The sequence below is a fragment of the Marmota monax genome, unplaced genomic scaffold (genome assembly GCF_021218885.2).
Source record: "Marmota monax isolate L192 unplaced genomic scaffold, Marmota_monax_Labrador192_F-V1.1 WCK01_AAM20220418_F8-fsc00456, whole genome shotgun sequence".
NCBI classification, from domain to species: Eukaryota; Metazoa; Chordata; class Mammalia; order Rodentia; family Sciuridae; genus Marmota; species Marmota monax.
Genome location: NW_026694592.1, coordinates 310,218 through 323,322, shown reverse-complemented (window position 1 = coordinate 323,322; position 13,105 = coordinate 310,218). Strand labels below are relative to the sequence as shown.

Below are 13,105 nucleotides of genomic sequence, written 5' to 3'. Positions count from 1 at the left end.
AACCTTTAGAAGGTATTTTACAGTAAATATGGGAGTGAATGTAGGAAGATATATGCCTATATCATTATTAAACAAGATTTTTGATTATTGTTAACTGTGGGAAAATTATGTATTTTAGAAGAACAGGGAAAATTGAAGAAGAAAAAAGTTGAGGATGTTGTTCAATGAAGTTTATGTTGACACAAACTTTCCAAGAAATTACAGTGTTTTGGAAAATGGGCAGAATATATAAAGGATTGATGAAGGGACATCATCTAAAATGTATACTTTCATTAGATTGGGTCATTAGTTTTTCTTCATATATACATATATATGTGATTTTCTTAGTTGTAGGTGGACAAAATACCTATATTAATTAATTTTTTTTAATGTGATGATAAGGCTCAAATTCAGTGCCTCACATGTACTAGGTGAGTACTCTACCACTGAGCTACAACTCCAGGCCCTGGGCTATTTTTTCTTAAAAGAGTTTTAAATCATTTCCAAATTTACTTTTATGGATAATATGATAAGAAATGAAAATATGAATTACTTCAGTCTCTGAGGAGCACTCCTGAGAGACAAAAGAAAGAAAAAAAAAGTATATAGCAACTTGTGAAGAAAGAGGGTCAGTTTTAGAATACTCTCATGGGTTTGCAATTATGTACTCTATAGTGTGTTTGTGTTTATATACTAAGCATGGTGGCCAATGAAAGATGAGTGACTTCATGCTGTTAAGAAAAACTGTAGGTGATGTGGATATAATTAAAACCTAACTGAAAATAAGAAAAAAAAATATACAGAGATAAACTGAATACTTGTGTTAAGAATATACTAGCTATAGTCAAATTAATGCCATACAGATATCAGTTATGTGAGTCAAGACAAATGCTCTCCTTTTGAGTCTACTTGGGCAGTATTAACTTTAAATAAATTCTAATTCTTTTCGAAAGTATTACACTACAACATAATATATGAATACACATTACGACTTTATAATTTCATGTTTATATTTTTGTATAATGCTTATTATGTAGAACTAAATGTGAAACAATTCTGGCATAAAGTACATAATAGATTTTTGAAGCATTGATTTTCACTGGAGACAGAAGTCTTCGTAGTAGCATTGCCTCAGACCACTAGACAGGAAAAGAGTGGATGATGAGACACTTCATTAAGAGAATGAAAACTAGTTCTTCATGCACAAAAACCATTAAGAAGACTTTTTGTCAAATTTATCACCTTGTGGTAGATAAGAATAAATCAAAAATCAAGGATAATTGCAATTTCTCAGAAATACTCTCCATTTGTTCCAGCCATATAGCTTCTTTTTATGATTCCTCTTGCTGTTATTAAATAAAATGCATGAAAAGCCAATATTATCTAAAATTTTCCACATTTGAGTGTAGAGAACAGTTTAAAACAATTCTTAAAGGAAGAGTCTCATCAAAACTTCTGGTGCATAAATATTTAGGAAGAGATAAATATTTCTATATTTTGTTTATTAGACATGAGAAAATAAAATTGATGTTTTTTTTTTTTTTTTAAATTGATGTTTATACTGATATTTCACTTTGATAAGCCTTCCTAACATTTCTGAGTAGATATGGCAAGATTTTTTTTCTAAATATAAATACATGACATTAATATAAATTAATTTATTGAATGAACTAAATCAAGAAAGAGTACTTTTTAAAAGTTATTTATTTGATAATTTTTTGTCTTAACCAAGAAATAGTTTGCTATAGGTATGTTCATATATATGCCTTAAGTTATAAATAAATAATATTCATAAAAATCCAAATGTAAGTGCATCTATAAAACATGCATTGTTTTATTATATTTAATGTTTATAAGAAATTGAATTACTTATTATATCATATAATGATATATTATTATATCATAAGCTTGTATCAGCTTATTATATAAATTATAAAGCTTAATTATACTTAATGTTTAAAGAGCAACGAAAAGCCTTTATAAGTTATAAAATATTTTTATTAAAAAGCAAAATAATGTAGTATTTTATCTAGTGCATGGCATCAGAATACTGCTGATCATAGTAACCTTAATAACAGAGATATTCAATTTAGAACAAAAAATATTACTCTTAATAACTGAATCTAATGCATTAATTAATGTTCAACATTTTTAATGCATTTAGTTTTTTTTTTCCAAATGATTCCAAGTAACTAGTCTGCATTAATTAACTAGTGATTTCCATATTGTATATCTACATTGTGTATCATATGGTGATGACATTTTGTACTTTTCTAAAATATCTGAGCCCTACTTGAGGAAGCTTATTGATATCAATTTCAATATATTTGTTATTCTATAAACTTTAATATTGTCTGTATACAGGATATAAAAAATCAACATTTTAACTTTTAAATGCAAATTTTAGCAGTATTATGTACATTTACATTGTTATGCAACCAACAATGGACAGACATATTGTATAAATAAAGGTACAGATATAGATATAAAACTAGTATTCTATATCCAGAAAGTTTTGGCCAATTTATTTACATTAAATTTGAAACATGTGTCCTTTCTTTTAAATTCTTTTAGAATTTGTGTAGATATACATCATTTACATAATTTATACCAAAACAGTTAAGGGAAAATGCAGTTGCATGAGCTACTTTCTTGTTTTTTTGTCTGTTCTGATATTCCAGGCTGTGTGACCCTCCTTAGTTCATTGACCTTACCAAGATTTTTGCTCTTGAGTCTATCACCATTCATTCAGATAAAATAATCTTCAAGTCTATATCCTATGTGTTCTTATGTTTTGACTAAAATTTATTTTTTTTTTAGGTTTCAAAGTGTGTTGGTATTCTAAAGCTCATACTAATATTGCAGCATGGACCATACTGTATGTTTTGAGCCAATACTTTATAAGACCATGCAAATGCTTATGATGTCTTGTGTCTTGAAAATTATTTTCATATTGATTCAGAATATAATTTTGTAGAACTCAGATTTCTAATATCTCCATCCTTCAAGCCATTCCTTCAATATATGTTGGCCAGAGTGAATGAATTGCCAGGAAACTTTAAAACAAGGACTCGTTATGGACACACCAAGGGCAAGAAAATCAATAGGTGCAGTACATATCAAGAAGAAAAATGTGTCAAGGAAACACACCATTATTAAGATAAAAAGCACACATGTTTAGCTATTTTGCAATGTTTTGCATATGTGTAGCAATATTAGCTGGCCATGAATGCATCATAGGAAAAGATCCCCTTGTATTGGACATTGTCCCTCTCTAAGAGAAGTGTACTAGAGTTCCACTAGCCTTGTTTTAGAAATCATAAGATGCAAACATGAGCAGAAAGATCTAAGAATATTTGGCTTTGAAAAAATAATACTCCAGAAGGATGTAATATATGCCGGTAGGAATTTCATTCTGTGTTGCTTTCGAGGAGAAGCTCTCTCAATGGCTCTCTCATCTAAATACACTGTTCGTGTGTGTAAAAAGGGGATGTGTCATAATCTTAGGAGCTTGACATCACTAGATTTGGTATCATAGGTCAATACCATGACCGGTAATGTATTTAATTAATAATTTATTTTAAGTACATTTATTTATAACCTATGGCCTTGGCCACTGTGATACTGAGATGAATCAAGTAGATTCCCATCTACTGAGTGGAGCCCATCAAGTCCTCAGAAGGTTATATTTGAATTTTGTAAGACACAATTTTCTATGATGAATAATGCTACTAATGGACACTACAGATATAGACTGATTAGACGGGTGAAACTTCTTGAGGAACATCTCCTGGGGAAAATGACTCCTAAGTCCTATGGAACTGTTAAGGCCTATTATAGTGGGAGTTCCCTGTTAAAAATAACTTGTTAATTCTTCTTGTCATCTAAATACATTGTTGACAACATGTACATATATATAAACTTCATGTATGCAGTGATGGATGCAGAATTTTTACTAATGTCTATAATGGCTTGGGTATGAGGTGTTTCCTGAAAATACCTGTTTATGCAGGATATTTAGAGGTAAAATTATTTGGCCATGAGACCTATAAACTTATCAGTCCATCTTAGTTTAAATCACTGGGTAATACCTACAGGCAGGTGGGATGTGGCTGGAGGAGATAGATCACTAAAGGATGTGGCCTGAAAGTGTATCTTCCCTGTGGCCCTTCCTCGCCACATGCTTTCTCTTTCTCTACTTCCTCACCCAGCCACAGGGAAGAAGCTTTCCTTCACTGAACATGTTCCCCCATAATGTGTTGCCTCATCTTGGGCCCAGGGCAATGAAGTCAGTCTGTGATGGACTAGACCTCTGAAACTGTGAGCCCCAGATAAACAGTTCTTCCTCTTAGTTGTTCTTGTTGGAAATTTCTGGTAGAGAGATAAAATCAAAACCATATGGTTTAAAAATGCATTATTTTTGGCCAATTAAGTCTAAAAGGAAATAAAACTCAGTAACTTTTCAAATCAACTGATAACAAAATCCAGATCTCTTATTTAGTGTTTTTAATTACTTAGCTGTGAAATTGAAAATGGAAATATATATTATGCCTGCTAAAGTTCTTAGTTCTTACACTATTATTATTGTTCCTATCCTGCCATCTATCTTTAACAGGCTTATGTATAAAATATATTTTCTACTGCTTTCTCCACATTATTACTTGTATAAAGGTTAATTATTACTTGGTCAATCCTGGAGCCTATGATTTACTTAAAGAGATCACTCTCTGGTCAAAAGTAATGTTTATTCAAGATGTTTCTCATGATACAGCAATTATAATACAGCTAGGTCCAAACTAAATCCTTCATCCCATTCAAAATTATATCAGAAATTCTTTTCTGCAAATAGTGACCAGAATTTTTAAAAACACATTAAATAATAATCTCTCTTGAAAAAAAAATGTATGTATGCTTTTCTCCCATATGGTAAATTAACTATTACTTTATTAAAATCTACTTTTTAAAATATTATTTATTAAATGTCTACTGTATGCTTGACGTTATTCTAGGTAAGTATTCTCCAAAAATACAGAGAAAAAAGCTTGCTTTCAGCAACTGATATTTTGTTTGGGGACCACAAACTGAAGAGAATAATTAAGAAAAATAAACAGGGTTTTGAATAGCAATAAGAACTAAAGAGAAAATGACAAAGGTCATGAAATGCTGAGGAGTAGTATCTCTCATAGAATAATGACCCAACCCGAGTATGAAAAGTTGTTAATTGCTTGAACTTGCAGATGTGTTATACTATATGCAAAGAAGAGCTAAGTCGCAGGTATAATTTATCCAGCAGATAATCTGCTATGGAGATGGGAATCATCCTGTTTCCTTTCAGTGGACCCAAGTAATCCCAAGGGTCTTTCTTAGTGAAACAGAGGAGTCAAAAAAGAATTGAAGATGCTGCTTCAGAAGATGGTGAATGGGGATGAGGAACAGGCAGTTAGGCATCCTCCAGAAGATGAAAATGTTTAGAAAGGAACACAGCACTGCTGACAGCTGAACTTGAGGCTAACAAGACCCTCTAGAATTGATATGGTATCATGTTAGAGTCTGTAAACAAGTCAGGATGGCGCCTGGCATTTTGCCAGAGGGAATGGTTAATGTTAAGGTCTGTAAACAAGTCTGGATGGCACCTGGCATTTTGCCAGAGTGAGTGGTTTGTGAAGTAACGCCAGCGAGCCATTAAGTGTGGAGATTCCTTATTGGTTGACTGCTGTATCTAGTTTATGTTAATTAAGATAAGCTGTGTGGAATGTATAAATACCCCTCCTGTCCTACAATAAAGGGCTCCCACTCCTGCTGTATCAACATACACAAGTTTTTTGTCACCCCCCCCCCCCGTTATTCTGCCACAGTCCAGCTGCAGCAAAATAACCCCGGGGGGGGGGGTGATGAACAACTTGTGTACGTTGTTGACACAGCAGGAGTAGGAGCCCTTTATTGTAGGACAACAGAGGTATTTATACATTCCACACAGCTTATCTTAATTAGCATATACTAGATACAGCAGTCAACCAATAAGGAACCTCCACACTTAATGGCTCACTGGCATTACTTCACAAACCACTCCCTCTGGCAAAATGCCAGGCACCATCCAGACTTGTTTACAGACTCTAACAGTATCAAGCCATTATATTTATGGTAATTGGTGACAGAAGCAATAGGAAACAAATTTAGCATGAGAGTTTGGATCAAATGACCAAGAATGTTTTAAAAGATAACTTTGAGAAAAAAATCTGAAGGAAGTTGAGAAAATTTTCATGAACTTACCATGGGATAACGTTTGCAGGAGGCAAGAAGAGAGGGTAGAGACCTGCAGTGAGTGAGGAAGGGTGTTAAGGGGAGACAATCAGAGAGCTCAGTGGGAAGGTGGGGATTTTGTGAAAACTTTGAGAGTCCTGCAGTTTCTGAAGACTTCAGAGAGAAGATCATTGGAGACTCACCATTATAGTTGCTCTATTGAGAACACATTGGTGGCCTTGGGGACTTCTTGGGGCTAAATTACTCAGTGAATGGAGAATGACATGATTCATTTGTTGTTCATCTCCCAAACCCAAACTATGATGCTATTCTAAATCTCTAGGACTTGGAGGGAAGAAAATAACCTAATTCCCTTCTGTCTTTGAAAATATTTTCTTCTTCCATGACTCGATTAAGACTGATTAAAATATAGCATAGACATTTCTCTCTCGGAATTAAGTTTTAAAGTGAGATGGAGATGAATTGGGAAGAATGTAAAAGGCTTTTGCAATGAACCTTATTCTATATATTTATTTGATATTTATTGCAAAAAAAAAATAGAACGAGAAACATGAGCAGCCCACCATCTGTGGTACAGGGGAAAAATACCATAGTGAATTGCTAAATCAGGGCATTGATATGGGGGATATTGTGTATCTTCCTTGAATAAAAGGAAAGAAAAAAAAAACATGATTGTATTTTCTGATTTGCAGGCAACAAAACAAAAAGGAAAAGTGGTTTCAAAATAATGAGTATCAAGTACACTAAAAGAATACTGCATATTATTTTACCTCTATTACATGTAGGTAAATAATTTTACCTTTATTACATATAGAAAAAATACAGAGAGTTGTATTAATAAAGGTGAAACAGGAAAATAGAAATACATTCATAAAAATTATTAAGAATCTTTTTAGTCTTCAGGTAGCCTTCTGTCTATTGAGTGAAGATAAGAAAAAAAAAAAAGCAAGGGTGTACCATGAATAACGGGCATCTGTGCCTGAATCCTGTTGTATATAGTCACATATGAATCAGAGATGGAGCTGGCCATTGAGGCAGAAATGACTTCTTAGGAAAAACACACTAGTAACAAGAAAGATGAGCAGCCCACCATCTGTGGAACAGAGACATAAGAGTGAGATGCCTGGAAAAGTACAGGGGCACAGGTAGCCTGGCAAGGCTAGGATAGCAGAGGTGGAGTGCTCCAAGGTGTGAAACTCAAATGCCACCCTCTCGGAATCTGTGACTGGTGGTGGTGCGTGACTGCAGTGAAGGCATTTCTCCTGGGAGTTTCTCTATCCCAGCTCTGTTTATAGGGAATATAACAATTCTGTAATTTGCATTGCTCAAATGATTCCCGACCACCTTGTCCTTTCTTTAAATCACCATCATTTTGAATAAATGTGTAATATCATGATTGGTCCAAGACTAAAAGTTAGGTTATCAATTCTACTATACCATGGTCACCCACAAATTAGATATGTCAGCCTCCCCCTGATTGACACAGTCACTACACTGCTGAAAATGAAAGACAACAGGATGAATCTATCAATCTGTCTCAGATAATAATAATAACTGTAATGATAACAACAACAATAATAATAAATCTATATTAAATCAAGTAGGATCTGTAAGAACTTGGGGAATTGTGCAGAATAGTCCCCCAAATTGTGTTTTTATTCTGGACTGTCACCATATAGATGTCAGAACACTTTTTGTGATACTCAAAAGTGATCACATAATTTTCAAGATGCTTTCTCAAAAGGCTTATTTGTCTTTGAATAACACAGTTGTCTGCCTGTTTTGGCCCTCTGCAGTCTTGTTTCATATCATGTTCTCTCATCTGCTGGGCCTGAGGGCTCTTCCAGTGGGCTTTGAAGTAGGGACACTCTGCTGTCTCCTCTCCTTAGAATGCCCCACCCTATTTTTTTCCAGGTCTGCCTCCTCTTCTCTGAGATTTCACCTCCACAGGCTTTCCTCAGAGGAGATTATTCTCACACACACACCCCCACCCCCATCCAAGGTACTTGCTCTTATAATCTTCACAACACTCATCACCAAGTGAAATTGGCTAAATCACTGTGTACTTCCTTATGATCTGCTTTATACTTCCACAAACGCAAACACATTAAATATAAATTTTGAAAGGAACTAATTCATATTAGACATATGAATTATCATCCCATATGTCTCATATGGCACTATGGGACAGTTTGAAATTAGTTTAATTAAACTACAATTGGCTAAAGCACATGCAGACTTTAGAGAATCACTAAGGCATAAATAGTACTTGGAGAAGGAATAACAAGAGAGTGCTGTTAGCTCACTAAGACTGAAGGAGAGAGAAGGTCTAGGGACACAGGCATTATCTAGTGAGGGCCCCTGGGATAGAAGGAATGGGATGTGGGCTACTATGGGAACAAAAGCCCAGGACGATTTTTGTTTTACTTGACAATACACTGCCAATAGACCTAAGGCTTCCTGGAGCCAAGGAGCAAAGTATAGAAAAGCATTAAAGTAGATCTGGGGGGTGGGCAGCAATTGAGTGTGTCTATTATATCCTCAATTCTTTTTTTTTAATTATTATTTTATTAGTTACACATGACAGTACAATGATCTTGACAATTCATACAGTTGAATCAAATGGGGTATAATTTCTCATTTTTCTGATTGTACAGGTTGCAGAATCATATTGGTCATACAGTTACCTATATACATACAACAATAATAATATAGTATAATAATAATAATATAATGTCTATTTTATTCTGCTGCCCTTCCTACCTCCCTTCCCCTCCCCTCTCCCCTCCCATCACATCTCCCTACCCAATCTAATGTGACACACTTCTTCTTCTTCTTTTTTTCTCCTCACAACATTATATGTGTATTCTGTATAACGATGAGGGTCTCCTTCCATCTTCTGTGCAATTCCCCTTCTCCTTCCTTTTCCCACCCATCTCTCTTCCCTATTTAAAGACCTAAAAAGAGCATACTACAGGGACACAGCCACATCAATGTTTATAGTAGCACAATTCACAATAGCTAGACTGTGGAACCAACCTAGATGCCCTTCAATAGATGAATGGATAAAAAAATGTGGCATTTATACACAATGGAATATTACTCAGCACTAAAAAATTACAAGATCATGACATTTTCAGGGAAATGGATGGCATTAGAGCAGATTATGCTAAGTGAAGTTAGCCAATCCCTAAAAAACAAATGCCAAATGTCTTCTCTGATATAAGAGGGGTGACTCAAAATGGGATAGGGAGGAAGAGCAGGAGAAGAAGATTATATCCTTGATTCTAATAACAAAAGGTGAATGAAATGTTTACTTTAGTACAAGGCCTGCCTGATCTGTGGTCCCATGTCTTAGTACGGCACTTTACCTCTTCATTCAAAAAATAGCTTCTGTAAAATTATATTCTAGATGATCACAGATGCTGTTTGTGATATTTTTTCCTATATAATAACGTGTTATTTTTCATCTCAAAATGGCATTCTTGGAACATTTACTGTATTTTATAAAATAATCAGACATCCATCAAGATTGAGGAACTATTGCCAAAGAAAATAAACTCTCTGCAGACTATTTTTCTTGTTATATTATTTTAAATATGTAAAACTATCTCAATCATATATGTCCATTTATATTGGCAGAAACTATGTAACAATATTTTCCCATTCTAGTTGTCTTGATTAATATATTAGAAATATCCTCAGTTAGAAGATATTCAAATCATCCCAGTATTAATTAGCTCTGTCTCCTTTTATCCAATAAATATAATTTATTTTAGAATTATATGGAATGAATTAAAGTAAGTGGCATCATATTTGTGAAATATTTATACTGTTCTAGAAAATTCATGGGTTTGTTTTCAACTGCTTTCCTATAAGTCAGCCACTGTATCTATATACAAATACCAAAAGGAAGGTAGATAGGATGGACACATGATACTAACATGAAAACTTAGTTGGCATGAAGCATTTTCTTCTGCTTCCTGCTGTCTGGTATGAAAGTACTGCAGCTCAATCCTTTGCAAAGTCCTCCTAGATCAAAACCATGTAATCTATTCTTGCTTGTTTGGTTGGTTTTCATTTTTCAATTGGTTGATAAACAAGTGGCCATGAGAGGAATAATTTCCTGAAAGAGAAATTTTCTTCCTCAGCATTTTAAAAAAGTGACATAATAAAAAATTCTCTTTTCATGTTCACTATTGTCGTCTTCCTGATTCCCCAGATTTCTACAAGTTACAAAAATGTGCAAATGTTGCATTTTATTTTTGTGGAACCGTGGTTCTTGAATGTAAGTGATGGCAGTAAGAGCATCATTGTCATCATCACATATATTCTTGCTCTTCCAAAATTTTAGTGTACTACCTTATAGTTAGTTAGGCAGCATGGTACCAAAGGAGGGCAGGGAGCAGAAGGCAGGTCACCTATCATACCCAGGGCAGATGAAGAGGGCAGGGTGGCAGGTGCCATGGGGACATCTTGACAAATTTAAAAATCACAGGGGGAAAAAAAGATCACAGGAAAAAACAGATATTCTGAAAGTGAGTTATATGTATCTACCCCCTTTGCAATTGTATCTTATTGTTTTGATCTAACTTCATCTCAGTAGATAGATTTGTTATACACTTCACTAAGCAGAAAGAAACAAGTCCATAATTCTCTCTCCCTTTCTCTCTTTCCTGCCTTCTCTCTCTTTTCTTTCTCTCTAATTTGAAATTGGGGATTTTCAAAAACAAATGAGTTAAACAAATAAAAATATTTTATATATATTTGTAGTTATTATATTTAAAATAAATTGTGTAAAGCTAGGCCTTAGTGAACAGAAGAACAAGTCAGTAAGCATATGAACATATGAATCAAACTCAGGAATTTATCTGAAATTTGCAGAAAGCATAATTCTGAAAGAAGTCACACAGATTAAGGTAGGCAGGAAAGAGACATTAAAAACTAGAGATGAAAAATCTTAGTTGTAAGATTTAGTTGGAAATAAAGCATCAGGATCTTAAGCTGGAGACAAACAGATTGAATCAAAATGGTGTCAGTATCAATTCTTGAATAAAACATCAGTAGCAAAATGAAGGCTGTCATTTTATAATTATTTCTTCCAAGTGTCAAAAGAAATTTCAGATTGCATTTAAATCTGAATTGGCTTCAAAATGGCATTTGGTAGTTGGATAGTAAGTAGAAAGTAAAGATAAAATGAGGATGCATATTTGGCTTGTGATTTCAATGCTATGTGCTCCTGTTGATACTCTTTGTCATTCATACTTGCTCCCTTAAGAAACAACACTATCAATGCCATACAGGTTGAAGGCAAAGGCTGTCCCATCTTACCCTAAAATCATTGACTGAAGATAGGAATTAGGTTTAAAATGCATTCAGTTTTGTTTTGTTTTTTTTTTTTTTTTTGGGCAAAGAATGTTGGAAGCTTTTACTTACTTCCTTATGAATAAGTGTAACTATAAATTAGTTCTAAATTTGGACACAAAAGTAGAAAATGAACATCATGTATAAATATGCATATGAACCATTAAATTTATGACTAAAAATGTAATTATGGGTAAATTCACTCGAACAGTCATTTATTTGGTCAACCAGCTGTTGAGTTCCTTCCAAATATCGGGCACTGTCCTAGGTGCTGGAGGACCTGGTGACAAAGGAGACAGAAGTCCCAGCAATTATAAAGCTTAATTATACCTAAATGAAAAATCTATTGCGAAAGTAACTGAGGGAGATGTGAAAGACAAAATATAACGTGCAAAGGAGATTATTCATGAATTTAAAAAAACTAAGTGGCATATTTATCCTAGAAAATGAAAGTGAAGAAGAAAATGGTAATCATTAGAAAGTGAACACTCAACAGAAATTGACCATGTACATTTTTTCACATGATTATGTTTACCATTTTTTAAAATAATTCTTATTTGAAATAGACACATTTGTATAAATAAAATTTAACCTAATGTTCTTAATTACATTTTAGAACTAATATGGTAGTTTTTAATAATTCCTCACTGCTGCTCTGTATCTCATTGTAGGGTTGTTTCCAAAATATATTAAATTATATCTTAAGTATTGAGCATTTAAGGTGTTTTTAAGTAACACATGATTTTTCACTAGCATAACTTTGCTAGTCAATCTACATAGAATCATTTTATTGTGGTTGCAATCTATTTTATTATGGAAAGTACAGGATTTGTGATGTTTGTCTTCTGTTACTATTTCCCCCTTAAGGCATTATTAGAACAGCTTTGCCAAACATGGATAGAGAAGTCAAAGAACAATACCAAGTTCTCATTCAAGCCAAAGATATGGGAGGACAACTAGGAGGACTGGCTGGAACAACAGTAGTCAACATCACCCTCAGTGACGTCAATGACAATCCACCTCGCTTCCCCAAAAGTATGTAATTTACCCTAACTCAAAATCTGCAGAGCCATTTGAAATTATTGATTTACAATGTCATATAATGCATTAGCAATTAAAATCATTTCCCAGACATTTTTTTTTGGTTTTAGGGAGCATAAGTCAACAGATAAAAATTGCATGACTTCAGAATTTATAATTTCAATGTAATTCACGTCCCATGTTATTTTAATAGAAAATAGAGTTAATAATTGAACAATCAAACTTATTAAATCAATGTTAACTAAAACAAAATATTTATAGTTGTTCGGGTGGGATCTTACCCTGATACATTATTAACTTAAGACGTAACACAAATATGCATAATCTGATATAAGACATCATATTTGTAACACATGTACCATCATATTTTTATTATATATTTAACATAATAATTCTGTGACTCCGTTTTTGTAATTATACACATGGAACTATTTTCATATACTTTTGTGCATAGGATAAT

At 33.6% G+C, this 13,105-nt stretch overlaps 1 protein-coding gene across 1 annotated transcript in view; it reads left to right on the top strand.

The window, feature by feature from the left end:
- The window catches only part of Cdh12 (cadherin 12), a gene marked incomplete at its 5' end in the record, with an annotated part of 195,156 nt that overhangs the window by 96,037 nt on the left and 86,014 nt on the right, over positions 1-13,105 (top strand). The window contains 1 exon segment of the mRNA XM_058571854.1: positions 12,472-12,639. Coding sequence (XP_058427837.1) covers positions 12,472-12,639 — 168 coding nt within the window.